The sequence below is a fragment of the Podarcis tiliguerta genome (assembly GCF_965153285.1).
Source record: "Podarcis tiliguerta genome assembly, chromosome: 1".
Taxonomy (NCBI): domain Eukaryota; kingdom Metazoa; phylum Chordata; class Lepidosauria; order Squamata; family Lacertidae; genus Podarcis; species Podarcis tiliguerta.
This window is the reverse complement of record NC_139534.1, coordinates 17,901,107-17,928,387: the sequence shown is the minus strand read 5'-3', so window position 1 is coordinate 17,928,387 and position 27,281 is coordinate 17,901,107. Positions and strand designations below refer to the sequence as shown.

Sequence of the window (27,281 nt, the reverse complement as noted above, 5' to 3'; positions counted from 1 at the left end):
TGCTATGTATTGAATCCATTTGATCAAAATCTTGCTTGTTCCTTAAACAAATTCTTAGCTGCTAACGTGCTTTCTAGAAAATCAGATTTGCGTTATCTAGTCATCTGAGATCTGCCAAGATTTCTTACGCATTCTTTCTATGTTTAGCTTTAAGGGCCTATTCCTTAAGAATGTCTATAAAAGGGGGCTAGACCAAAACAATGGCTACGGCACACACGATTGTTAAACATGGCCCCTTCTCACAGGGGTGTGGACTTGACACTTTACACAAAACGGAGCATGTGGGGGAAGTGATATTAAAGCACTCTCATGTGGGGGAAGTGATATTAAAGCACTCTCATGTGTTATCTTGCTGTATTTTGTAGCTTTTAAGCAAATGTTTCTTAGCTTGGCCTCGGTACTGGAAGCGAACCAGGTAGGGAGCACAGCAAAGTAAGGCCAGGTGAGGGGTTGGTTTTGTTCCTTGTACTCCATTTTATGTACTACAAGAGTATTTAATGCCCTCCAGATTTTGGGGAAGTACAACTGTCATTATCTGTGACATCAGTTAAGTTGGCAGGACTGACATGATTTGTAGCCCAACAATATCTAGAGGGCCACAGGTTAACTACCCATGGTGTAAAGAGCAGGCCACCCAAACGTGTTTTATACGTGTATGGGAAAATGTGTGTTTTCCATGTTTCACCTACAACACATTGTATTGTAATATACCTAATATTCTCCAGTATTTCATACACATTCTGGCTTCAGTACACTACAGGGTTAGACATACCTAAGTCTCACTGATTTCTATGACTGCCATGTGTGATCTTCCATACGTGCGCAAGGACTTCTCAGTCATGCCATTCCTAATTTAGCCCCTCCCATGTAGATAGCTATGCACAAGGTCAGGGGACCTTCCATAGTGACATTCTGTTATGCTTGAAGAGGTGCCGTTGCGAGTAGAGAAAATAATTAGGCTCACTGTGTACAAGGGGCAGTGCTTTGCATGTATGCATTATATTTAATGGATTCTGATAGTGGATCTTAACTGCACTGAACTGTGACCTCTTGGTGCAACCCACAAAACTGTTTAAATCCCACTGAAATAAAAAGAAATAGAAAATTGGCATTTTAGCTATTTCACAGCTGGGGGAAAAGAAGAAAACCCAGAGACTGATATTCTGCTGTAATTTCACACAAAATGATAAGTTGAAATCCAGTATACAACAAATAGAGTTTTGATATTATACAAAAGTGAAAATATTTTAACAGAAATTATAGTGGTTATTGAACAATGTTTGTATTTTCAGTTGTTTTTCACATTTGAAAATAAAGTTTCTTAATAGGAAATAGATTTCTAAACCTTGTTTTGATTAAAAATTACTGATTATGCTGAGCAAAATATACAGTAATACATGAAAATTAAAGTTTATTACATACTTATAAAATGAAGGTAATAAAATATTTTGCAAGATTCTAGCTCATAATAAAAATACAGTTAGTGAAAATATATGGGTTTGTGCTGTGTCAACAGTGTGTTGATATATTGCTAAGAATTTAACTGAATCAATGATATGTTGAATGCAAAGAATGTTGAGTGAAGGAAAACAGCCACTAGTGCTGCTCTGCAAAAGTTTGTACAGAAGCTTATGCCACAGTTCACACAATGCTATTAACAGGTAATTTTTTTACCCATTCTCATACTTTTTACATGAGAGGCTGTTCGTGCTGTTGTGCAAGTGAAGGAACATTTTGGACTTAGTTTCTCTTTTCTCATGCAGTGCTTAAACACAAAGTAAACAGCCCTTCCCTTCTCTTCCATCCCTGAAAGGTTATCTTTGGATCCAGCCCACAATACCTCCTGACATATACTGCTAACATAGTTGATCTGGCAATAATAGTTGGTTGCAGCACACTAAATTCTACTCAGATTAGGCCCATTGAATTTACTGGACATAAATTAGTCATGCTGATTAATTTCAGGGAATTTGTGTTTAATATGGATACCATTGTTTACAGCCTTATGTCTGCCATCGCTCTCATCCACTAATTTAGGTGAAGTCACTTGATGTTGTTGGACTCCCATCAGACCTGACTGGTATGGCCAATGATCAGGGATGATGGGAGTTGGAGACCAACAAATATCTGGAGGGCACCAGGTTGGCAAACCCTGTACTAAGTCATGTGCATATGAAACTCTTACATGTAGGCTCACTCATTAATTTTAAAAGAAAGAAAAAACAGAACCCATATAAGCAACAAGTATACAACAAGTGGGTAGAGCAATCATTGATTCGGGTGATTTCATTTATATAACAGTGTTCTCAAGAGCATTAGAATAAATACTGAATCTGGGTATATTTGTTGCAAAATAATAAAATAACTTATTTATATCATTGATGGAAGTGTAGTTTTAGTCTGAGTTATTCCAAATTTGTGGCATCATATATATGGTATAGTCATAGTAACTTTAAAAAAACACATTTATTTACATTATAATATTGTGTGTATATATAATATATATATTATATTACACAAATATTCATGTTTTATTTTTACAGTACTGTACTTATGAATTCTCTCAATTGGTTTATCATAGTGCAAACTGTAATGTTGCAATATGGGTTGTAACAATTGTACAATAAAGAACAATTTCTTGCCATTTAGCAGCTGTCTGCTAAAGTAATTTTTAAAAATCCTTGTGAATGACAAACTGTAGTTTAGGAGAGGGAGATTCATTGTCGTGTGTGCACTTAAAGCTGTCAGAACCTCAGTTCTCCTGGTGTCTGCAGTTCCAATACAATATCCAGTTTTGTGACAATATTGTAATCTAGCTGTTGGTACATCCCATCCAAAATACTTAATGCTTCCTGCAGCAAATCTTGGGACTGGATTGTAAGTCTACTATGATAGCACCATTGGCTGAAAGTAATGTACATACTAATTATAAAAGGAATGGAAACAAAATGTACCTACTCTAATTTGTGAACTTATCTGTTTTGTGGAATTTCATCTTATCAGTTTTTATACTCTAAACTCAATTCAAGTGTTTGAGAAAAATTCACTGGTACTCTGTTCACTCTATACGTCACAAATATATCCTCTAATGCAAGTACAACAGTGAATTCAACTGTTCAGACTATATTTAATAGCCTGCTCCTTTTCATTCTCTGGAATACAAGGAGGTTGCCTTTTTCTACTTCTATCTGCTGAAACTTGTATATGATTATGTTGTTTGCATAAATGAAAAAATACCTTCCCAGAATAAGAAATTCATTGTGAAATCCTGTGAGTTTGATTGTAGCTTATCTTTTTCACTGGTTTGTAACCAGCCCTTGCATAAAAATGTCTTTCAATTCACATACTGTAGCTTGTCTGGTACGAAATCTTTACAATAGCCTAGAGTATAGCCTATCAGAGGTAGGCCTATTGTACCAAAATTCACAGTTTCAAAAAATGCTCAAGGGAAATACTTTTCATAGATTCCATATTTTATGAAGTGGCAAACCTAATGAAGAACTCATGAGCACCCACAACGATCTACCACCATAGCTGGTATCTTTCCATATATTATCTGTTCTTTTCCATTGAAATACAGCATATTTATTGGGGACATCTTAGTAGGTGTGCAGCATGGGCCTGCTGAACCTCTTGGATTTGCTTGGTGTACAAGATGAGTGTGTGGATACTTTTGTAAAAATACAAATTCACATTCTCCAGAGCAGTAATTTGCTTTGTATCTTTTGGGTGCAATTATCCAGTCCCATCCAAAAGCTTCAAAATCCACAGTCAGCGGGTAACGGCAACATCGAGATTCTGTTGAGTGTTCATCACAGTCCAGACCAAAATCTCTGCGTGATCTTTTTGGTGTATCTGTAATCCTGACCTCTAAAAATGGGTTCTATGAATAAAGAAAAAGGAATAGTATTTTGGTAAAGTGATTGACATTTGACACACAAAATATATTTTTCTAAAGGTATAGCATTCGAGAGCTGTGGTGATGATGATGATAATGTAACCAGCCTTGTTACCAATAAAACCCAAAAAACCTTGACTGTTTTTTACTTGGGAGGTGCTTTTATGTGTAAGGAGAAGAGTGGTAAAAATAAAATAAAGCCTAGAAGAATTGCAGCAGCTACAATGTTACATGACAATCCATTTAAAAAAAAAACAAAAAACCTAGGATGGTTTTGAAAACAATTTGTTATACAGTGAACTGCCCAAAGGACAAAATTTTAAAATGTCACTGTGAATCCTCAACCTCTTGGACACATACAAAGAGGAACCCTTTGGCTCCTAGTCATAAACCTTTTCATTGTCCTGTTAAAAAGCATTAAGACATCAAACACCCAAATTGTTGGTGTTATTAATTTTTAGCTATTAAAAATGGCCTATATAACCACCTTCCATATAGCACTCAGCTTGAGGAACTCAAAAATAAGTGTTAATAATTCCAGGTACAGGCAAACAACTACATGAAGTTTATGTACAATTCTGGTTTAATTGTTCTGCTGGAGCACGGAGGACATTTTCCAGCTCCTGGTATCATTAATTTGCTGGAGCTTTCACACTGCATTAACAATCACAGCTTTTGTAAATTCCTCTTTCATTTGTCTGAAACATCCTTTTAAGCAATGAATTACAATTAAGTTCCTGCAAAATTTCCAAGTGAAACTTACCAAACCATCTTCCCCTGGTCCTGGATAAGTTACTGCAAGATCTCTTCCTTTTTCATCCAAAGCTTTGATTTCAATACCCAAGTTAGATTCAGGTTGTTTGAGCCAATTTTGCAACACAGTCTTCACATCAATGCTCTGCCAAATACCAGTGCCTGGGTTCATGTCAAGTTTCAAAGATCGAATTGCAGTAGAGGTTGTACCATCTTTCATGGGTCTGATGAGTCTCAGGATCTGTACAAATACTGTTGTAGGCCTCTGGACTGGTCTTAAGTATATCCACAACTGAGCCTTCACTACTTTATTATACTGTATTTTGGAGCTAAACTTAAAGAAGCAACATTTGGGTTTTCCTTCCACTGGCATAGGGAAATCAGCTATAAACAAATGGATAGAAAATATTACTTGTTTGCAAACATCAGAAAACATGTAAACATTTTATAATATCTTCAGACAATTTCTTAGCAGTGACTTACAATTTGCAATGGAAACAATTGCTCAGATCTCATGTGACCATCTAAGATGTATACCACTTTTATTTTTTTAACCACCACAAGTGCTTCACACTTTGCCCCATTTTAATTAGTATTCAATACTTCCATCAAAATTTTGCTATCCCCCTCCCACAACCTCTTGATGTGCAGCAAACATTTATGGCCAATCTGAGTGAGTGCATATCCAGTAATAAGGAGCACATAATAAATCCTTATTGAATAGAGATCCCCATTCACAGTTTGTATAGTTCTATGTATAATGTCTGCTGTTCCAGTGGTATTTTGGAGTAGGTCCAGTCACTTTTTACATTTAAAATTCTCCCTTGTCAATAGATGGTGGCCTTGGATCCAGTATTTATTTGTATTTATTTAATTTGAATTCCACCACCTTCTGGAGTCTCTAAAGCACCTCACAGTTTCCATAGGGTTGGGTCCAGAGTCCAGACTAAATTAGTTGCACCTCGATTATGTTGATTTCAGTGGGATCTAAGTCATAACTAAGTTTTCATATTGATTTGAATGATACCTACATGCAGCTAACTAAATCTGGATCTACCAATAAAACACAATGATTCCATTAGCTTGCAATAAAAAAGAGAAACATAATCACAAAATATGTGGTCATATGAAAGCAGATTGTAGGAAGAAAAGAAAAGGGGGGGAATATTGAACATAGATTAAGAAAGAAACTTAATGAAACAAAAAAGCTTGGATTTTATTTTATTTTTAATTTCCAGTACTCAAAAGACCTTTCTTGGAGGAAATCCGCTGAAATCTTAAGGAATTGCTTGTTCATTTGAGGACTTAGGTGAAAATGATTCATGTGTATATATAATTTCACTATTTGCTTTTTCTGTGTTGTGTTTTATGTTTTGATCTTGTACCATTTACCTGGGAGTGAATACCATTGAATTCCATGGACTGCTAAGTGGATATGATGAATATGATGTAATGTTTATACTATGTGATTACGCTGATTTCTGCTGAAAAGGACAGGCTGAACTTTTAAAATTATACTGATTATTAAAAAGAAAACAAATTATAAGGGAATATACCCTGAGAATCTTGGAGAGTCTGTGTAGTTATACTAACTGTCCAGCTGTACAAATCACTCTCTGAAATAAAGTCTCTCTCTCCCCCCCCACCCCCTAGTCAAAATTACCAAGGGTACTGAACACATTGTACAGTGTACTCAGCCTGAAAGTGGCTGTGACATATAACTTCCACTTAAAATACAATGCATGGCAAACATTCATTCAAGTCATGTTAGTGTTATTTCTATTTTAATTACATGCAGTGGTACCTCGGGTTACATATGCTTCAGGTTACAGACTCCGCTAACTCAGAAATAGTACCTCGGGTTAAGAACTTTGCTTCAGGATGAGAACAGAAATCGTGCGGCGGCAGCGCAGAAGCAGCGGGAGGCCCCATTAGCTAAAGTGGTGCTTCAGGTTAAGAACAGTTTTAGGTTAAGAACGGACCTCCGGAACGAATTAAGTACGTAACCAGAGTTACCACTGTATAGTAGAGTTGTGAAAAGGCTATAACAGAGTAAGTATAGCAGAAACCAAGTTGCTTTCATTTGCATTGCAACAAAATGTATTGTTAATAACTTTATTTTAATATTCTGATTTTTAATTTGCCATATCTGACTTACTTTGTGAGACTAGGAATTGCAGTATAGTAGAAAATCTTATTTTAGCATACAGTGAGATTATATAAGCTGTTAGATACATTTTAACTATCAGTACATCTAGTGTAAAATAATATCACATATTGATGTATTCTAGCACTCGTGTACCACAAAGAACCCCTATATGAGTGGCTTTTTCCAGAGACAGCAATATAAAGGACAGATTTATAATAGCATTCTTTTCTGTGCATAGGCCTGCTTCTAATTGGGATGTGGTTGCAGACCCAAGATCCTGTGCCTGAAGTAAAAATATGTTAAGTCTGCAATCCTAATCACAGGGGATTTACTTCTGAGTAGACATGTACTCTTAAGTCATTTTCATATTAAGTTACCAAAAAGGTTTTTGCATTTTTAAAATGCCATCAATGAAGAGTGAAATAAATAGAATAAAAGTATTTTCTACAATGTTTTGGATAAGTCAGCACAAATAATTAAATCATGTTTCTTTAAATATGAATTTCTAAAACATAAATTCTTGATTATTTTTTCCAAAAGAAATGTTAAAATAACCATTTCACTCCTTTTGAATCTTTTATGCCACTGTTGCTGGTAGCAAATCTAAGTCGTGTGTGCTCAAGCTGTCCTTTTACTTTATTTTATCATCGCCTTAAGTGTTATTCCGAAAACAGCTGCCATAGCCAAATACTTCAGCTAATGAAGAACATAAGATACTATAATATAAGCTGTGCAAAAGATACTTGATAGGAGCCATGGCAGATGCTCAGCACTAAGAAGATAACTAAGAATCTGCTCATTCAGTAAATATCTTCATTCCTTCTTAACACAACTAATAGAATTCCTAGAGCTGTGCATGAACATTTCATTATTTAAAATATAGCACCATTGGCATTTATTAAGTGCTACATTAATGAATGCATTAGATTAATAATGTGGTTAATATATAGATTGTATTAATTAACAACTGTGGCCAAAGTAATTAGATTAGGAGAAAGCAAATGTATGCTAGAGCTAAGCACAGAGACTGAGTGTTGTGAACATTTTTGCTACTCAGAAAGTACTCGTCATGTTTAGTGTTTTGCGGGGATGCAAAATGGCATGAAAACGTTTGTTGGAGAGAGAGTATGTGGCTCTGGATGTATTGACAACTCAACCAAGCCTTCCTGTCTGGTAACATTTTCGCCGCAGAACACACCTTGGCAGAAAAGGAACGTTGTCTCTCAGTACTATGTTAGCTCAACAGGACACATGTTTGAATGAGTATTGACTTGGTGACTCGGAAACTAAAACTAATCCAGAATGCGGCAGCTAGATTGGTGCCTGGGAGTGACCGCCGGGACCATATCACCATATAATTCATATAATTCACTGGTTCCCAGTACATTTCCAGGCACAATTCAACATGTTGGTGCTGACTTTTAAAGCCCTAAACCTCCTCAGCCCAGTATACCTGCAGGAGCATGTCCACCCCCATTGTTCAGCCCAGACACTGAGGTCCAGCTCTGAGGTACTTCTGACAGTTCCCTTACTGCAAGAAGTGAGACTACAGGGAACTAGGCAGAGGGCCTTCTCGGCAGTGGCACCCTCTCTGTAGAACGCAGTCCCATCAGATGTCAAAAGAAATAAATAACTATACAACTTTTAGAAGACATCTGAAGGCAGTACTATAGTGGGAAGTGTTTAACGTTTGACCTGGGCTCCTTCCAGTACATTAATTCAATCAATTACTTTGGGGTGCAGCTAGAGCTGAGTTTGGGGTTCCGGCTGGATTTTTTGCCCTCACTGACAACATTAGGTAAAGGGTAAAGGTAAAGGGACCTCTGACCATTAGGTCCAGTCGTGACCGACTCTGGGGTTGCGGTGCTCATCTCGCTTTATTGACCGAGGGAGCTGGCGTACAGCTTCCAGGTCATGTGGCCAGCATGACTAAGCAGCTTATGGCGAACCAGAGCAGCACACAGAAATGCCGTTTACCTTCCCGCCGGAGCGGTACTTATTTATCTACTTGCACTTTGACGTGCTTTTGAACTGCTAGGTTGGCAGGAGCAGGGACCCAGCAACGGGAGCTCACCCCGTTGCAGGGATTCGAACCGCCGACCTTCTAATTGGCAAGCCCTAGGCTCTGTGGTTTAACCCACAGCGCCACCCGCGTCCCATGACAACATTAGGTAGCCAAATCTAATTGGTTCTATGATGCTATCAAATTCACTATGTGATACATGATTGGCTGAGATAGTATAAGGAAGAAGAAACGAAAGCTCTGCTATAATTAAAAAATTGTGCCAGTGCAACAGAAGATCAGAAGAATGATTGTGAATAAGCACCAAAATTCAAAAAGTAGGAGTTTGGGGAATTTTCACACAGAATTTTTGGCATCGTTATAATTTATATATCTGTATGTGGAAACATGTAAAAATATATTAGTACATTGAAGCTTAATGTTTTATTTTGTCAGTTACATGGATGTTCCCCTTACTCCCTGTTTTCTGGAACTCCTAAAAACAAGTGTCCCTAGAAGATTTGCTAATGCAAACTGATGCATTAATATGCCTTTTTTACTTTTGCACAATAAATTACTGAAAAAATGAGGTTGATTAACTAAATAACTTATTTACATACCAACAGCAATAAACAAGTTAATTGTTAGTTTGTATATAAAGGGGGAAATACCATTAAAAGAAAAATTACTTGTCAGTAGAACATGATTCAATTTAAAAAAATGCTTTTCTCTCTCTCTCAGTTGCATGCTTCCACAAGCAGTTTGTTAGATGAGGTCAAAAGGAGATTGTTGGTCTCTAGTGCTATCTTATAAAGGAATAAACGTACTTACACTCTGTAGGCATTGTAATAATAGTTTCAGTTGTAGCATGATAATCATCATCTTCCAAAGAGCCATCACTGCTGTCATCTCTTTGGACATCATATTGATCAATCAGTTCTTGCAGTGGCGGAGCTTTAGGTAAAAGTTGCCTTATAGCATCCCGGCTAATGTTAGGTGCTTGCTCCAGACGCAGTTTACTGAGGATCTGAATTTTTATAGCTTCTATTCTTGAAGATTTTGTACTTTGCCTCCATGTACATGCGTTGCACAGTCCATCTTTTTCCATGTTTTCATTTGCCTGGTTACTTTCATTAAGATCCACTGGACCAGGTATGATTAACATGAAAAGGTAAATATAAAGATACATTTTTTATTTCTGCAGGATCTCACATTCAGTGCAGTGCTTTCCCTTCCTTCCTTTCTCCTTCCTTTGGTTCCTTTTTTAATCTTTCCGTACTGTGTGAATCACTGAAGGCAAATGCAATCTGAGACAACTCACCACTCTGGTGAATCATGTATATTCCAAGAGGGCTTTTTATATTCCAACCTTCATTAGACTTGTGTCGTCAAAACCAATGATTGGCTGCTAAACCAACAATGAATCTAACTGTCAGATGTTAAAGCCATGTCCCTCATAAGTTGCTAGACCGCATTTTGTTACTGCCAAGGGTGAGCTGATTTTCTGACTATTCCATAGAGAGTATCTCCTCACAGGCTGTAAGAATATTTCCAAGGAGCATGGCCAGCAGTATCAAAAGATAGTATTACCATTCTTAAATGTGAATCAGCTGCTGCTTTTATTATGAATCAGTCTATGTATCCTTCCCATATCTAAAAAGGCTGGCCAATAATTGAAAAAGAAAACATTTAATAAGTGTAAAGACTGTCACTCTTATAAATTAAAATTGTTCTTAAATATTTTATTTAACAATATGGATTTTAAAAAATGAAATGTGAAATACACCACTGAAAGGACAATAGCTAAGAATTTAAAACCAAAATCTTAACCAGTCTACATATGCATGTTTTATTAATTTGATTATGTTTGAGTTCAGGTGGTATAAGTAATTAAGGAGATAGAATCTTATTTACATCCTAATACTAAATACATTACAGGGAGCAAACACATAATGACCACTCTACACAGGTCATTGAGTGCAGAAGTAGACAAGACATGTACTGTTGAGAAGGAATCTCCTTGTGCATATATCCAGGACAGCTGGCTTGTGTGGTATCCTTTGACAGCACACCTGTCACCTGTTTAGGGGTGGCAGTGTAGAGGACTAGATTCAGTATCTCTGCCCAACCCAAACAGAGATGCATATGCTGACATAACTCTGAAACCAAGCAGTTACCCTGTGGAACACACTTTTGAAAGTTTGAATAGTATCATCATACACAGGATCCTGCTTCAACATTCACATCATCTTTCCTTGATTGAGGTGAACAGATTTAGGATCAAGGTGCAAATAGCTGCAATTAGGGCTGGGAAGAAACACCATTTCCACCAATAATTTGATAAATTGGCCCAGTAATTTGAGGAGAAATGGTTTTGTGATATCATTCTGCTCCTAGCATTGTTTCTCTGGATCATTTCATTAATACTTCAGCTTGTTTTCTTGGGATTTAACCCACTGAATTTATATCTTCTGGTTCATTCAGAATTCACTATTACTCTTGAATCCCACCTCCCCCCATCCCCTCCCGGCATGCGACCTTCTAAAACCTCAAATAAAACATTTTTACATGGGGGCATGGTTATTGATTATTGTAATATTTTGTGTTTATTTTTCTGTTTAACACTCTGGGCTTTCCCTAGTAAGGAAACATGGGATATAAGCAATACACAAAATTAAATTAAATTAAATATCTCACCATTGGCCATGCTGCTTGTGGGTGAGGGGAGTTGGAATCCAACGACATCAGGAAGGCCCACAGATTCGCCATCCCTGATTTAAGCCTTTGCTGAAACATCATCCCAAACTCAGCTAGCAGGAATTGCTGGGAACTGCCCAGGGTCCTACTTCATCCATGTACAGGAAGAGGCTCTGGTATTCATTACTACTTTTTCACAGGTTCCAAGTGCCAGCAGAATAAGATAAGGACCTCAGAATCTCCCACAAAGAGAACTCTAAGCTGTATGTAGCTCAAATAGGTCATGCAAGATGCAGTTGCACCTGTTGGGCAGCATGAGTAGCACAATTTGATAGAAATAGGTGTGAGCTAAGTGAGTCATGGACCACAAAGACATGAGGATCGGATCATCTCCTGTCCTTGGTTTCCAACTAACAATTGGCAGTTGGGTGCATCTCTGCTCAAACATTGGTGGACAACATAATTCACTGCTGAACATCTCATTTCTGAGATGACATTCAGAGTCTGTAAGAACTAAAGAATGCTTGCATCCAAATGTACATTTTATTTTATTATACAGTGGTGCCCCGCAAGACGAATGCCTCGCAAGACGGAAAACCCGCAAGACGAAAGGGTTTTCCGTTTGCAGAGGCGCTTCACAAGACGAATTTCCCTATGGGCTTGCTTCGCAAGACGAAAAATGACGAAAAATTTTTAATTTTTTTTTTTTTTGCTCCAAAACCCCTTATTTTGAATCGCTAAGCTGCTAAAAGCATTTTAGCAGCAAAACCGCTAATCCCCCACCCCTTAAAAAGCCGTTTTTAGCCCTTAAATCGCCAATAGCGCTAATAGCGCTACTCCGTCAATGGGCTTGCTTCGCAAGACGAAAAAACCGCAAGACGAAAAGACCCGCGGAACGGATTCTTTTCGTCTTGCGAGGCACCACTGTAATCACAGCCCAGCATATAGTAGATACCATTGAAAATATTTAAAATTACAGAAAATCAATAACAACCTTCGAAACAGCATCAGGCAGTAAAAAGTCTGGGGAAATAAATATGGCAACTAAATGTCAGCAATGCAGGAGAAATTCTGATGTCAGTCAGGAATGTGTTCCAGACATTGTGAACCATTGCCAAGAATGCCATGACCCATGCCAGTGCTGTGCCCATCAACAGCACCATGAGCAGCACTTACCCTGCAGATATCTGAAAGTATCAGAAGTAGTGTGCCTTTTAAGTATTTTGCTAGGTTGTATTGGGCTTTGTACACCATTACTAATACCTTGAACTGGGCCTGGTCCATTAGTGGAAACAAAATTGCAGACTACAAATCCTACACCACTTTTAGAGGCAGCCATCTATTTCATATGCCTCATCCGTTGACCTCGATATAGAGGAAAGTGACCACAGTTGATCGACCTATGCATCAATTTTACCTAATTATCATTTGTGAAAAGAGCAGTTTCCTACCAAGGATTATCACGTTAGTCTTTACATAATTGATTTTGAGAAGGCCCATGTTTTTCATGCCTTTCTAATCTGACTCTCAAATTTTGTAGGATAAAAATCATTACTAATATAAATATTACCATTTGTTCACATGGGGTGATATGTGTCAGGCTATGAGTATGTAGAGCAGACCCACTGAAACCAGTGGCCTTAAGTTATTTACTTTATAAGCATAAAATACATTTTATAATGTCTACTTTATAAGCATAAAATACATTTTCTTACCAATAACATGTTTATCGATGAAATTCCGTAGAGTGAAATTGTGATAAATTTTTGATTATCCACCTAGTCCGTTCTTCCCCAAATCCGTAATTGCCCTTGCTTCCAAAAGGTTGAGAAGTAATCTTTTCTCATATGGCTTGGTCTCCAGCTTTTCCACCATCCTTGTTGCTTGCCTCTGGAGTTGTTCCAGTTTGTCAGTATCCTTCTTAAACTGTAATGCCCAGGACTGGACATAGTACTCTTGATGCTTCACCAAAGCAGAATAGAGTGGTTGTTGACTGATATGCAAAGTTACTGCACAGCTTGGAGGCTTCCAGCTTGTGAATCCTTGTTAGGAGAGAGGTGGAAAAATAAGAAAGAGGTTTATTATTGGAAATACATACTTGGGTGGTAAAGAATTCTCTAGTTTTAACTAAGTTGGAGTTCAAAGGAGCTATGTCCCTTGGTTTGTTTATTCCTTTGTTGTGGGCTGAGTCACAGTGCTGCCCCAAACCCGGGTCAGTGCCAACTGCGCTGAGGCAGGATGGTGCTGCCACCTTTTGTGCCTCACTGGCTGCGAGGACATGCATGCAGCCAATACCCTCTCAGCCTGCAAGGCACCCCCCCCCGAAAGGCGACTCATTGGCTAATTTGGGGTGCAGCATCTGGCGGCAACTCAAGCCAGGCGGCCAGGGGAAATTCCCCCAAAGGCCACCCAGCCATGTGCACTCTGTTCTCACTGCCTGGGGATAGTGACCAAGCATGAGAGCCCGCAACTGCTGCCCACCCAGAGAAAGAGGTAAGCGTCTATTTTCAGCAGAGAGAGTTTCAAAATGATGTCTCTGAATAAGGTAAAAAAAAAAAAGTGGGAGGGGAAACTGAAGCAAAAACATGCAAGCTTAAGAGTATCAGTCTGAGATTTTGAAGAAAGGGTCAGCATAGAGATCAAAGGACACAGAAACAGTTTAGGAAAATGAAGGTTCCATACACTGTCTGCTTTAACACCATGCAAACCTTTCTCAGAAGTTATATTCCACACTTTCAACAGTTGTACTTTTCATGATCTGGTTTCTATAAGTCTGTTGCTGCAGTCTAGAATCTTTTCTCATAGTCTTTGTAGCTGCTGCATCACACTGCTTACTATGTTTGTAGTCTGCTAAAACTCTTTCTCACATACCACTGCTACATCATGTGTCACCTATAATCTCTCTCAGTAAAATTGTGCACTCGACAGAAAAATATTCACATTCAAACACAAATACTATGATCAATGTTGCACCAAATTTTAGCTTGAAAAAAAGGATGCAAAATGGATGTGGGAAAGGGTGGAATGCTCTCACAAACTGAAACTTACCATTTTCAAATTTTAGGAGGCTACATTAAACCCCCTTTTCTTCCCTTTGTTTTCCCCTCAACATCATTTTCTTCTCCCATAATCTCAGCCAATTCGCAGGTAGGGAAAGGTAACCTACTGTTTGCCACCAAGAGAAGACAAGATTGCTGCACTAAATAAGACAGTTGGCCTGACCTAACACATCAATTCTTATATTCTAAAGCATTTTGTGCACAAATTCATTGCTCTTCTAGTTGATTACAATAGCCATTCCACAAGCAAATTCTATTCATGCCATACTCCCAAGAGTATTGGGAGTATTGGGACTCAGTGAGAACCCTACAGTATCCTCTCCATCTTTTATTTATCTTCTTAGTATAGAAATATGCATACATGCATTTATATCTCATTCATTGCTTATAGTATATTGAGAATTGTGGAAGGATTAAAATGCTTTAAAATGTCCTTCAGATTTATATAACTTTGTAAAAGTCAAGAGGAAGTGTTACACAATATTTAAAAAGAAACAAGATTTACAGTGGAAACAAATGTACAAATATTAAGCATCATTGTAATAAAATGCTGGAAAAAATGTGAGTATGCTGACGTTCATATCCGAGCTAATATTTTCACTGAAAAAGGTCCATGTTCAGCCAACTTTCTGATGCCAGCAAAAGACTTTGGATGGGAATCATCATGGCCACACTTAACACTTTATCATTCATTTACTTTTTAAAATTATGACAGTTACATCTTAGTTGTAAAGATATATGTGCTAATGTTACTGCAACAGTGTCCTAAACAGACCACATGCAGCAAGTCAGTCAAGCTATGTTGCCTATAATTTCCAGTGCCACTATAATAGGTTAATGCCATGTATAAAGTGTGAGTTGTTGCTGAATTAAATTGGTGGGTGGTGACTAAAAATATCATTTAGATGCTGCATCAGTGAAATAACTTCAATCCCTTTCTGCAGTTGCCCATTTCTGTGCCATATGACAACTTTACAATAGTGTATTATACCCTATCATGCTGTCGGGACAATTCATGCTTTATTGGTGCTGCCATTCCTGGTTTTATATGATGTCATTTTACTTACAGGGAAGTTTTAAATGTTTGACGTTTTATTATGTTTTTATATGTGTTGGAAGCCACCCTGAGTGGCTGGGGCAACCCAGCCAGATGGGCAGGGTATTAATAATAATAATAAATGAAAACAAGGTGAATGTTACTAATAAAAAGAAGCAAGTTTGCATGGCTGTTACTATGATAGTTGTATTTTAATATCCCAGTGTCAACTGGCACTTGCTGAAAGAGTTGTGTAAACTATCTACCTTCAGAACATAACCCACTTCAACTGGGCCACTTGGAATCATATGACAGTTTTAGCAGCCTTAGGCAATTTCCTATTCCTGGGACTCATGTTTCTCTATTTCTATCATTATAGAAGCATACAAGATAGGACCTGGAAGGGTTCCCCAATGTCATCTAGTTCAGCCTCCTGCCCTTTAATAGATAACTAGCCAAGACTGCTTGAAGACATTGCTTGTTTAAACAGAAACTCCAATATGATGGTGGTGGTGAGTGGACATGTGGCTGCCATGCTGTGTGATATTGTCCACTTGTACCTGTGCACAATCATGGTAATATGGGAGGAGGGGAGTATAGCAACCTCCACTATTTCCCATGGTGGGATTAAGCCTATCAGGTCAGGTTGGGTTCTGTGATCCCACCAAGCAGTCAAGGGCAGGCACAACGTACTGGGATGCAGGCGACTCCCATAACCTGTTCTGCCTTTGCGAATGCAATCACGTATCCGTCTTCAATTCCTGTATCTTTGCTGTGTTTTCTCTCGGGCATTTCTTCTTCAGGCTTGTTTCTTGATATTTTGTCGTTTGTCTTGTTGTTCTGGTCGCCATTTTAGCTTTTCCCCAGTCACCATCTTGTTGCCTTCCTGCACACTCTCCTGATCTCTGCCTCTCTCTTAAGAAAAGATCTTTGTGTTTGCCCTCCCCCCTTCCCCTCTTCACTTGAGTTTCCAATGTTACTTTCCAAGGGAGATGGATCTAATGCTACATTCTGAAGCACTGGAGCAGTAGTGCTCCATCCCGATCTTTTGATCAGCTATATGACGGGGTTCTGAACAGTCAGCCCCTTACTGCATCAATTTTTATGCCTTTCCTCCTTTACAACCGTTGAGTTTACTACATCTTAGGCATGTATACTGTATGTTAGACCTGCATACCAGTTGGACACATAAATGCAACAGAGATGGCTTCCGAGGACCCTGCCTCAGTGGCAGTAGGTGTCCTGGAAAGAGCAACAGCCTCAAGGCCACAAAAAAGATTAAGCAGTTGGAGTAGCAGCAGCGATATACCCAGAGCACTCACTAGCAGAGGTGTAGAGCTCCTACTGATGTCAGAAGGGCCCAATACCACCAGATGTCAGAAGGGCCCAATACACTGGTAAGGCATCAGTGTTCCTTTCAGCTCCTGTGGATGGGGAGGGTGGTTGGGTCCCTGTTTAAGGGGTTACTAGTCAGCAGCCTATGGATACACAGTTCTCAGTGCAGCCAGAACAACTTATGGTGTCCCCCCATCCTTCAGCCTACTCCAGCTGCAATGGATTTTCAGCACAGTAATGATCAGATCTCCTCTAACTTTAATGTAGTGGTTGCCCCTTATTGTAATGCCCCACTACTTCAGTCCACTAACCCTGTACAGCTGAACACAGAACTGGTTCCTCCAAAAGGAGCCTTTTTAAGGCTCATCATCTTCATCCTGAAGAAATAGCCAGGCTCCTAAAGTGCAGTTCTTTTTTGTTCCAAGTCATCTCTAGGTTTCATAGACAACCAAAACTTGTTTCAAACAGCTTTCAGGGCACGTTTCTCCATTTTTTAAAAGGAATTTGCCAACCAGTAATTACGCCTCAGTTGTCGAACGTTTGGGAAGTCGAACTGTCTTCCGGAATGGATTATGTTCAGTAACCAAGGTTCTACCGTACAACTATTAAGCATCATTATAATAAAATGGTGAAAAAAAATATTCACTTATAGTGTTGATTTATTGCCTGAGGCTTTTTTAAAAGTAACCACCCCTTTACATAGCATCATGAATCCTTTGGATTTTGAAATACACCTTTCCACCAAAAAGATAAAAGGGGGGGGGGGAGGTTTTCTTTAACTGTAGAGCTTTTCAGCACAGTGGTACCTCGGGTTAAGTACTTAATTCATTCCGGAGGTCCGTTCTTAACCTGAAACTGTTTTTAACCTGAAGCACCACTTTAGCTAATGGGGCCTCCTGCTGCTGCTGTGCCGCCGGAGCACAATTTCTGTTCTCATCCTGAAGCATAGTTCTTAACCTGAAGCACTATTTCTGGGTTAGCGAAGTCTGTAGACTGAAGCGTATGTAACCTGAAGCGTATTTAACCTGTATTATAATCTGTGCATTTCTTGCATTTCTTCTGATACTGAAGATTTCCTATAAAGCACATTATCAAAAGGAGACCATTGAGTTGTGTAGTACTGTGTATATATACTGACCTCTGGTGGAATTTTTGGTTCCTATATGCATTAGTTAGAAAATCTCTGGATTTCCCTCACTAAATTTTAAACTTTGTAAAAATAAAATACAGTAAAAATGCATGCTCAATTTTAAATAACATCATTGAACATAGTCCTTTCCACCACTCACTTAACCCTTTTACAGTTCAGCTCATACTTAGTGTTTTAACACAATCATGTGTAGCATTAACAATAATTAATTTAACCACATGTTCCCTATTTATTCAGTTACCCTTTATACTTAAGTCTGCATTTTCATGATTTTATTTATTTATTATTGATATTGCTTTGCTTGTACTTATATGTATGTAATGCTTAATGGAATATATCTTTATGTGTCTTTATCTGAAGGCTTTCAAGATCTTGCTCTCTCATAGTCTACAATATCTGTGTGGCCACAGCTAGGCATTATTTTTCCTGTCCTCTGTCCTGCCACCCATGAATTTTCTGTTTTTTTTCTGGGGGGAGGATTGGATAAAACTCCCTGCGGCACAATTGGTTAGTGGCTTTGGCTGCTGATTGAAAGATTTTGCTACTTTATTTTCTCCCTTCATATCTTGAAGAGGATGCAAAGACACAAGGGATTTGAGGAGACATCTCTTGGCAGAATTTATTGGAAAATAATATTTAATTTCGCAGGGCACAATGGAACCCATGTGGGAGCCTTTGCCTTGCCCAGCCTAGTTGGCAAGGAATAAGTTTTTGCACATCTACATGTTCTGTGCTTTGATAACTCCTTCATCTCTATGACAGACATGCAGAAGCTGAAAGCTATAATTGAATTCACAAATAGATATATTAAATCCCTCAGGGGCTAATATTACCTTTCATGGGCTCTGCTTCCAGTGGTTCTCAACCTGTGCGTCCCCGGATGTTGTTGGACTACAACTTCCACCATCCCTGAGCTCTGGCCTTGCTCTAGCTAGGGGTGATGGGAGTTGTAGTTCAACAACGTCTGGGGATCCACAGGTTGAGAAAGGCTGTAAGCTCTTAAACACAGAAACTCATCCTAAAATGCCCTGAAGCTAGCAATTGTGTCACAATGGCTGTATAAACAATGCTTGCCTAGGAAACCTTTCCTGTCTAGTCAAGAGATGACAGTTAGTGGTGGAAAGAGGTTGTCAGAGATCAGAACTGTTACCAGCAACAAAAATTGTTTGAAAAGTTACTACAGCTCTTGTTTAAGGTACGGATTTTTAAAATCACCAGTCACTATAGTCATTTGGAGTGTGCATATTTGTATACGTGCATGCGTGTGTATGTGCACCAAATAATGGAAATGTTTGTTTTGAGCAGATGACTGCTGAAAGCAAAATGTGAATGGAAAGGAAAGGAACTAGATCCAGTTCTATTAGTCATTGTATCTAGAGATAATTAGTTTCTCTATTCTGAAGGACCAGCCTACTCTTCTAGGCACTTGTTTGGGAGCTGCAATAATCCAACACCATCTTGGATTATCAAGTTTTATAAACAAAGGTCCCATTATCTAGTAGTAAAGGTTTGCTTGTTTTCACAGTGTACCCCTGGTACACTAAGATCTTCATTAAAGACCCTTCTTCAAGTTCACATCTGAAGTGTGTGGCAGGATTACCTGGGAAGGGTCCTTAGTGGTAGCTCCTACAAAAGCAACCAGCACTTCTGCCTAGATGGACCAATGGTCTTATTTGGTGTTAGTCAGCTTCCTCAAGTAGTTTCATGTAGATGTTAATATGCCTGCAGGATACCATAGAACCCATAGCAATTTTCCAAGTTCCATATTTAGGAAACAGTCCTGCAGGTAGGATCAGAATCATCATGTCCCCTATAACACTATGTCCCCAACCCCTTTTCACTATACAGTGGTACCTCGGGTTACATATGCTTCAGTTTACAGACTTCGCTAACCCAGAAATAGTACCTCATGTTAAGAACTTTGCTTCAGGATGAAAACAGAAATCGCATGGAGGCGGCGGGAGGCCCCATTAGCTAAAGTGGTACCTCAGGTTAAGAACAGTTTCAGATTAAGAACAGACTTCCAGAACGAATTAAGTTCTTAACCAGAGGTACCACTGTACCCTTAATCAGCTATTTGAGAGGCACTGCCCCCAAGAAACTGCCTCCCTCTGCCTGTTGGTAGAACTAGCCCTGACATGGGGTCTGCTGCTCAAGGGGAAGGGGGGATTACAGTTATTACACCTAAAGTAGCTCTAGGAATCTAAGTCAGTATTCATCAATAAAATGTTTGCTTCTATATTATTAAGAGTGTTGAAACAGATCTCATATATTCCATTGCTTTACTTCTAAGTCCAGACACCGATTTTACTTTCCTGGGTTCCATTATCACTGCAGATGGTGACAGCAGTCATGAAATTAGAAGACACCTGCTTCTTGGGAGAAAAGCAATGGCAAACCTAGGCAGCATCTTAAAAAGCAGAGACATCACCTTGCCAGGGCCAATGTAGCTTGTTCCTCCCTCGACTGCCTGCATGGGCAAGCAGCTCCTTTAAACTTCATTGAGGTCTGGCCCTCATACTGGTTTTGGGCAATGTATTGATACATCACACAGGTCTATCAACCAGTTGATTCCTGATTTTTTAAAAAACAGCTGTTTGTCTGATTTCTCGGCTATTTATGTTCCTAGTTTCTGATTTCTCAGTCATAAATCACTTTGATCCTCTTTGGAGTATTTTAATGGCCTCTGCACAGTTAATCCCTTTGCTGTTTGGCAGATAACATGCCATATACTCTCTTTAACCTAAAACAATTCTGTAAATTGAACACAAAATATGGTTAAAATACTGCCAAATGAGTAATTAAAATGCTACAGGATCTGTCTCAAGCTTTGATTTCAGTTATACTTTTAAATGCTTTTTGTTTATAATAAATTGAAGTGTGCATGCAAGGATTTGCATTGTAGTTCTAGGATGGTATCCAAGGCAAGGGGCAGAGTCTATATGCTTGTTAGTAATCTGCTACTAGCAAATGAGATCCCCACGATACCTGTGAGAAAGCACTGCAGCGCTGTGCTTGAAGCAGAAGATTCAGCTTTCTCCTTGTATAAATGGATTACTGGGTAAAACATCCAATCTGCCATTTACAACATTTGGCTGAGATCCTTCCTTTACAAATAGACCTGTTTCAGAGAGAAACATTACCCTGCCTCTTCAATGGGAGTGACATTGCAGAGTACTGTGTTGCAATTAGATATTTGTGCAGGGAATTGCTCCAGCTTGCTGCTTCACATAAACAGAACAAATGGGCAGTGTGTCTTGTGATGTCCATTTGTATTTAATGCAGTAATTACTTGTAACAATGGAAGTGGGAGTCTAATAATTAATACCAATGACAACCAGATCGCTATTCCTATTACTTTCTGGTATGTCCTGAGATATAACCTAGGTAAAACAGCTGGTGCATATATGCTGTGCCTTATAGTCATATTTGTTCAGGTCTCATACTATTATTTCTTAAGAAAAAGCAGAAAAGACTTTGCTGTAAGGAACAGACAACAGCAAGCTCCAGTTGAAAAGCAACCATAAAAGAGTTATTAAATTTAATGTTTAATGCTGATCAGCATCAAGTATTTGGCACCTTCCAGTAAATGATATGCCATAAACATTAGTGATAATTGATCTTATAAATTTGTAATGTCGCTTCATAGCTATTGCAATTTATACTTCAGTTTCTGAACTCTGCTCCCCAAAGTTCCTGAAATGCAAGCACCAAGCAAATCAATACACCATGTGATATCTGTAGTAGTTATTGGGGGGGGGGGCACTGTAAAGCTCAGTTTTATTCTTCACCTTAACTAACCTTTTTATATAGCAAAATCAATCATCACTTGGACCTTGTGAGTTAAATTACCCTTGGAAGACTACTACTGCTTTAGGTTTGTTTCTTTTAAACAACTTGAATGCTTTCTGCATCATCCATTTGTAGGCATACATTGCGTCAAACCAATTTTTAAGTCAGAAGAATTGGCTGCTCCAAAATAACTGGGTCTAGAGATCAATTATGTGCCCCTAGGTTTATCGCTACTATGTAAGAGACAACTACTGTCTGTATCTCATTAAAATGGTTCTAAATTAGGGCACTACTGAATAACTTAAACACAATATGCCAACAGTGAACCAAACTTATTTTGTATCGCCACAATGCTAACATGAAATGGTGTTCAAAGAGAATATTGGATTTTTAAAAGAGTAAATGTCTTTAAGGACCAAACTAGGCAAGTTTGGCCATATATGTTTGCTGCTGTTATTTTTAACAATTAGCTAGCACAGGGACCTCAAGGTGGATAATAACTGGGATTTGTGCAGTGGTGCTGGTGCCCACTCAAACTGGTAGCCAATCAGCAGTCTGGCCAAGTTGTTCTGGTTCTTTCCCCATCCTCCCTTGTAAAGCTACTGTGGACATGCAAGCATTGCGATTTGACAAATAGCTAAACTGAAAAGTGTCTTGCTTTGGTTAAGAAGGGATCCCAATTCTAATGTGGGTTGATGGTAAAGAAGCTGTACATTAAATGAAAGTAAGTCCCACTGGATTCCATGGGGACTGCTCCCTAAGACACGATTGCAGCCTGAACTGGTTAATATTAAAGGTGCTAAACAGGACTGTTAGCAAGAGAATCCATGAGTTCCCAGACATGGGAATAGATTATACCCCTCCCTCAGTTTATTCACTTCTACATCTATTTTCCAGAATGAGGAATAAGGTTAAGGGATATTAAGTGGACCTGAAAGACCAAAGTTAAAATTAGCTACAACCTCATTGTCTGACTTTGGGCCCAATTGCTGTATCTCTGCCTAACCTCCATCACAGGTTTAAGATGGAGAAAATGGCACCTTGAGCTCCCTAGAGGAAAGGTGGAATGAATACAAATGCAATATTGATATATAAGGAACAAATGAAATCTGACTCTTTCCAGCCAGCCATCCCCCAATTTTGAACTGGAGGGAGGAGGGCAAGGTTTGGAATCATGAAAAAAACCTAACCTAAAAATAAATTTAACAATCAGGGAAACAATCAGGATCCTCAGGCCTACAAACATTGGACTTTACATGTAGGTCTTCACCAAATCCAGTGTGAGACTGTCTGCTAGGACAAGCTTGCTTGGGTGGGGTGTGCAGGCAGGTGCAAACCTTGATTCCATACTACGTACATATAGGCTCTGCACACCACATTCTCATCAGAACCATTCTACGGCATGCTGCAGCATCCTTGTCGAGCTCAGGCTGTCTCCTGCACTATTTCTGGATCCTTCTGGAATTGTTTTGATTTCATTGATGACTGTTATTCCTGCATTGTATTTTATGTTACTTTGAATTGTTATTTTAATACTTATTTTTAAAGATTTTATTTCTGTGAGCCAGCCTAGACTACAGCTGAGGAAGGCTGGGGTAAAAGGAATTAATTATTATTATTATTAGTAGTAGTAGTAGTAAAGCCAACAGATATAAATATATAATTGAACTAGATAACTACAGGTGAAAGGTTGCACACTGTCTACCCCACACACAGAAATGGAATGTTAGCTTTCAAAATATATCTCTGGAAAGTGTGACCATTCTTCTCTAATTTTATTTTCCTTTCTCTGACAAACCTCTTGCTAACAAATTGATTTTTTTAAACAACAGCAACAACTGGGCTCCTCCTTGAATGTCAGTTTCATTAGAGGAAGCTTCTTAGCTCGACCTCCAGGTGTCGCCGCAGTGCTGTGTGATTGGCGGGATTTGGCGACTGGGCGGTTAACCGTGCAGGTCAAGCGCAATAAGGGGCGGATGAATTGCACGGAGGTGGTTGGGGTTTTCTGAACAACCGGCAGTTTCAATTGCTGATCTGACTAGTCTATAGGATCTATTAAAATCTGTTGCACTGGAGTGAGCCCGAACTTGGGCCCGCAGTATACTTGTAAAAGATGCATTCCCTTGTCTCCAGGCAAGCGGCGTTTGGAGCTGCAGCAACAGCCTCGAAGACGAGAGTGAGTAGCCTAAGCAGAAGGACGCCCTGTCCTCCAAATCCCTGCTCTTTTCCATAAGCTATCCACTACGGGAGGGGCTGCTGCCGCCGCTGCCCTTTCGGGAATGTGGGTGATTGGCAAAGCAGAGTTGGAGGATTGCATTCTTTCAGCCCAGCTCCGCAGCATGCGTGCATCTCCCCGGGAAGCAATCTCTCTGCCGAGCAACGTGAGTGACACCGAGAAGGAAGGGAGTTGGGCGGGGAGGAGAGGAGAGGAGAGGGCGCTGCCCCCAAAATAAGGCTGTAAGACGTTCCTGGGCCACCAGGGGGTGAAGAGTGATCTGCGCGGTTTGATCGGGTACAGCTGACGTGTTTTCTGCATAGATATTGCCCATCACGATAAAAGTATCCGGGAAGCTGTTTGCGTTCACAGGGTTGCCCCAGCCCCACCCATGGTGCTTAATTTCTAATCCACTCCATTCCTCCCCCTCCCCCCACCAAGTAGTTGAAAGGGAACAAACCACCTACTTCCCTTAGCTTCTCTGAAGCCAACAAAACTAAGGCGGGGTAAGTGGTTTCAGTAAGAATGGCAACCCTCCGTTGCAAAAGGTGGGCTGCAGGCTGGAAGTAATGGCTTAGTGACTTGTGCAGCCCTGTGTTTTCGGGAGGAGCCGGTGGGGCTAGCCATCCTTCAGTCTCTGCTAGATAGATGCAAAACACCCTACGTCAAAGGGCTTTGATGCCTGTTAAGCTGTCCATCAGGCTTAGGACTCGAGGCTCCAGCCGTGCAGTTCCTCGCCCGCTTTTTCTGTGCTGCGGTGAAAAGCAGACATCTGGTACTGGGCTGGCTGAGCCTGACACTTGTTTCTTGTCACCAGTTTATTGGTGGGGCTTCATTGATTCCACCTGTCACCACTCCCTTTTTTAAAAAATAGCGACGGAATTAGGAAAGGAAGAATTTATGAAGGGAAAGCCAGCAAAATGTGACGCTGGCTAAGCAAACGTGGCTAAAGGCGCACTGGGGGCACTACAAAATCCCAAATCAGTAGCTTGCAAGTGCAACCACTCCCCAAGCTGTGTAACCAAGGATAGGCAGATAGTCCAGCTAGAAAGTTTTGTGCTTTTCTTAGAAGCTTAAATTCTTCCATTAAAAGTGGTTCAAATTGTAGTGGCAAGTTGTATCATTTCTTGCTTGTTTCTAAGGTGGGAAAATGAAGTACACCTGTAACAACTTGTGTGAGAAGTCTCACTAAATTTAAAAAATTGTGCATAGGACTAGGTTGATTGGTGACCCATTCCAGCTTCATATTAATTTCTGATTAAATAATTGGCAGCTTTACACTTGTGCAACTAGAAGTTCTGGAGGTTGCACAGGTGTTGCTGAGGCATATGTGAATATGCAGAAAATACACAGATAAGGGCAGTCTTTCAGCTGCTTGATTTGAAGTCACTTGGAAACCAAGGACAAGTGCGTCTTACACAGAGCTGTGTTTGAAATTATCATCAGAGACCATGTGATATGCCACTGTGAGACCTGGATACTGGACTTGATAGGTTTTTAGCTTCTTAAGTTCATGTAAACATTTTCCTTGGACACAGTTGCTTATGGGCGCATTGAAATGGAACGGGATAGTTTGGTTAAAATTGGGGGGCGTCGCCAGATTTAGGGCATTGTGGGTGGTTCTTTGTACAGGGCACCAAGCTGAGGGGAAGCAAAATAATAATAATTGTGAAAATAATAGCTTTGGGAAGGGGGACAAATTTTGTCCTTGCTCACGGTGCCATATTACCTACCATCTCTGCCTCTGAGTGGGGCAGTTGATTTATATGAAAGAGTAACAGTAAAGTGGCGGGATTAGGTTGCTGTTTGTGTTAAGCCTGGCTAGTATTTAGTTAGCTGTGGAGCACCTGTCTAAATGTTAGTGCTTTTAGTATACTGCTCTAAGGGCCAAGAAAATGTGTAAGGAGAAGCTGAGAGCTTATTGATCAGTTTCAAAAAATACAAATGCCAATGCTCTTGCCTTGGAAATCAATGGGTTGAAGAGTCTGGGAAGCTTGTTCAGTCTGTTAAGTCAGTAGACCAGTCCAGTTACCTAACATAGGCTGTTTCAGCCGAATAGCGCAGTATTGTCAACACACTAGGAAGATACTGGCATTAGTGGCAACTCTTGGGCAGTTTGTTTGTTGTTATATTTTCTTGATTTACAAAAGTACATGCATTGTCTCTTTTTCAGGTTGTAAAGTCTTTTCTATGTATCAGTTACATATGATGTGAGACAGTGTTCTATACAGAATAAATTTGGGGCATTGTTATGCAGAATTGAGAGAATAAAAAGCACTAAACCTGAGGGTTTATCATGGGCATCCTTGCCTTTGTAGGTGGATAATTCCTGAATCAATCCCTGAGACAGGATAAAGCAGAGCCTTCTTGTACAGAAATGTTCATTTCACTTCTCAGGTGTGAGATGTCAATGTTGAACTGACTGGAAACTGGGTTGCCATCAGTTGAGTGGAAAAGTACCAAGAAAGTCCAGCATGGCTACTATTGATTTCAAAGGGGCCATTTTATTTTAAAAAGAAAATGATGGATTTAGTTACAAGGAAGTGGAAAGGGGAGAGTCAACTTCCTCCATGTGTGAAAGGTTATTGAAGGTTATTTAAATAGAAGTTTAGCTAGAATGTATATCAAAGAGCAGGAAAAGTACCTATAAATCCAAGGGGATGCCAGCATGGTTAAGAAGTAAATTAAAAGAAGCTATAAACAGCAAGGTTGTCTTCAGAAATAGAATTCGTGTCCAAATGAGAAGAAAGAGCCCAAGATCTGGCACAGCATATGCAAGATAGCAAGACGCTGCAAGTGAAAAAAGAATTTGAAGAGTATATGGCTAAAAATATCAAATCAGCGATACAGATCTCTTTAATTGTATCAGAAATAAGAAACCAGCTAGAGAGGCAATTAAACATGAGACGATAAAATGAGTGGCAAAGGGGGATGTGGAGACTGCAGAGAAGCTGAATCAAAATCTTGGCAACTCTTTACTGTAGAAAATGTAGGACATAGATGTTCTTGGATCTGGAGTTTTTTTGTTTGTTTGTTTTGTTTTAAGATGGATGCCTAAAAGATGAGTCCAAGAGATGAAAAAAAGTTTTAGAGTTCACTGATAAATTATCAGGTCATCTATCTAGATGGAATCTAGGCAAGAATTCTTAAAGAATTCAGATTTAAAATGTATATTGTAACAAAAATAAGCAGCCT

General features: G+C 39.3%; 1 protein-coding gene and 1 long non-coding RNA gene across 2 annotated transcripts in view; one reads left to right on the top strand and one right to left on the bottom strand.

The window, feature by feature from the left end:
- LOC310664853 overlaps nucleotides 1-27,281 on the top strand; it is a 63,942-nt gene that overhangs the window by 27,488 nt on the left and 9,173 nt on the right. The gene's annotated exons all lie outside the window — the stretch shown is intronic.
- Nucleotides 1,154-10,127, bottom strand: MSTN (myostatin). Its single transcript, XM_083412917.1, has 3 exons — nucleotides 9,634-10,127; nucleotides 4,662-5,035; nucleotides 1,154-3,883 (listed from the first exon to the last, which is right to left on the bottom strand). Exons 1-3 carry the CDS (start codon nucleotides 9,989-9,991, stop codon nucleotides 3,503-3,505), a joined length of 1,113 nt encoding a protein of 370 aa, XP_083269043.1. The 5' UTR covers nucleotides 9,992-10,127; the 3' UTR covers nucleotides 1,154-3,502.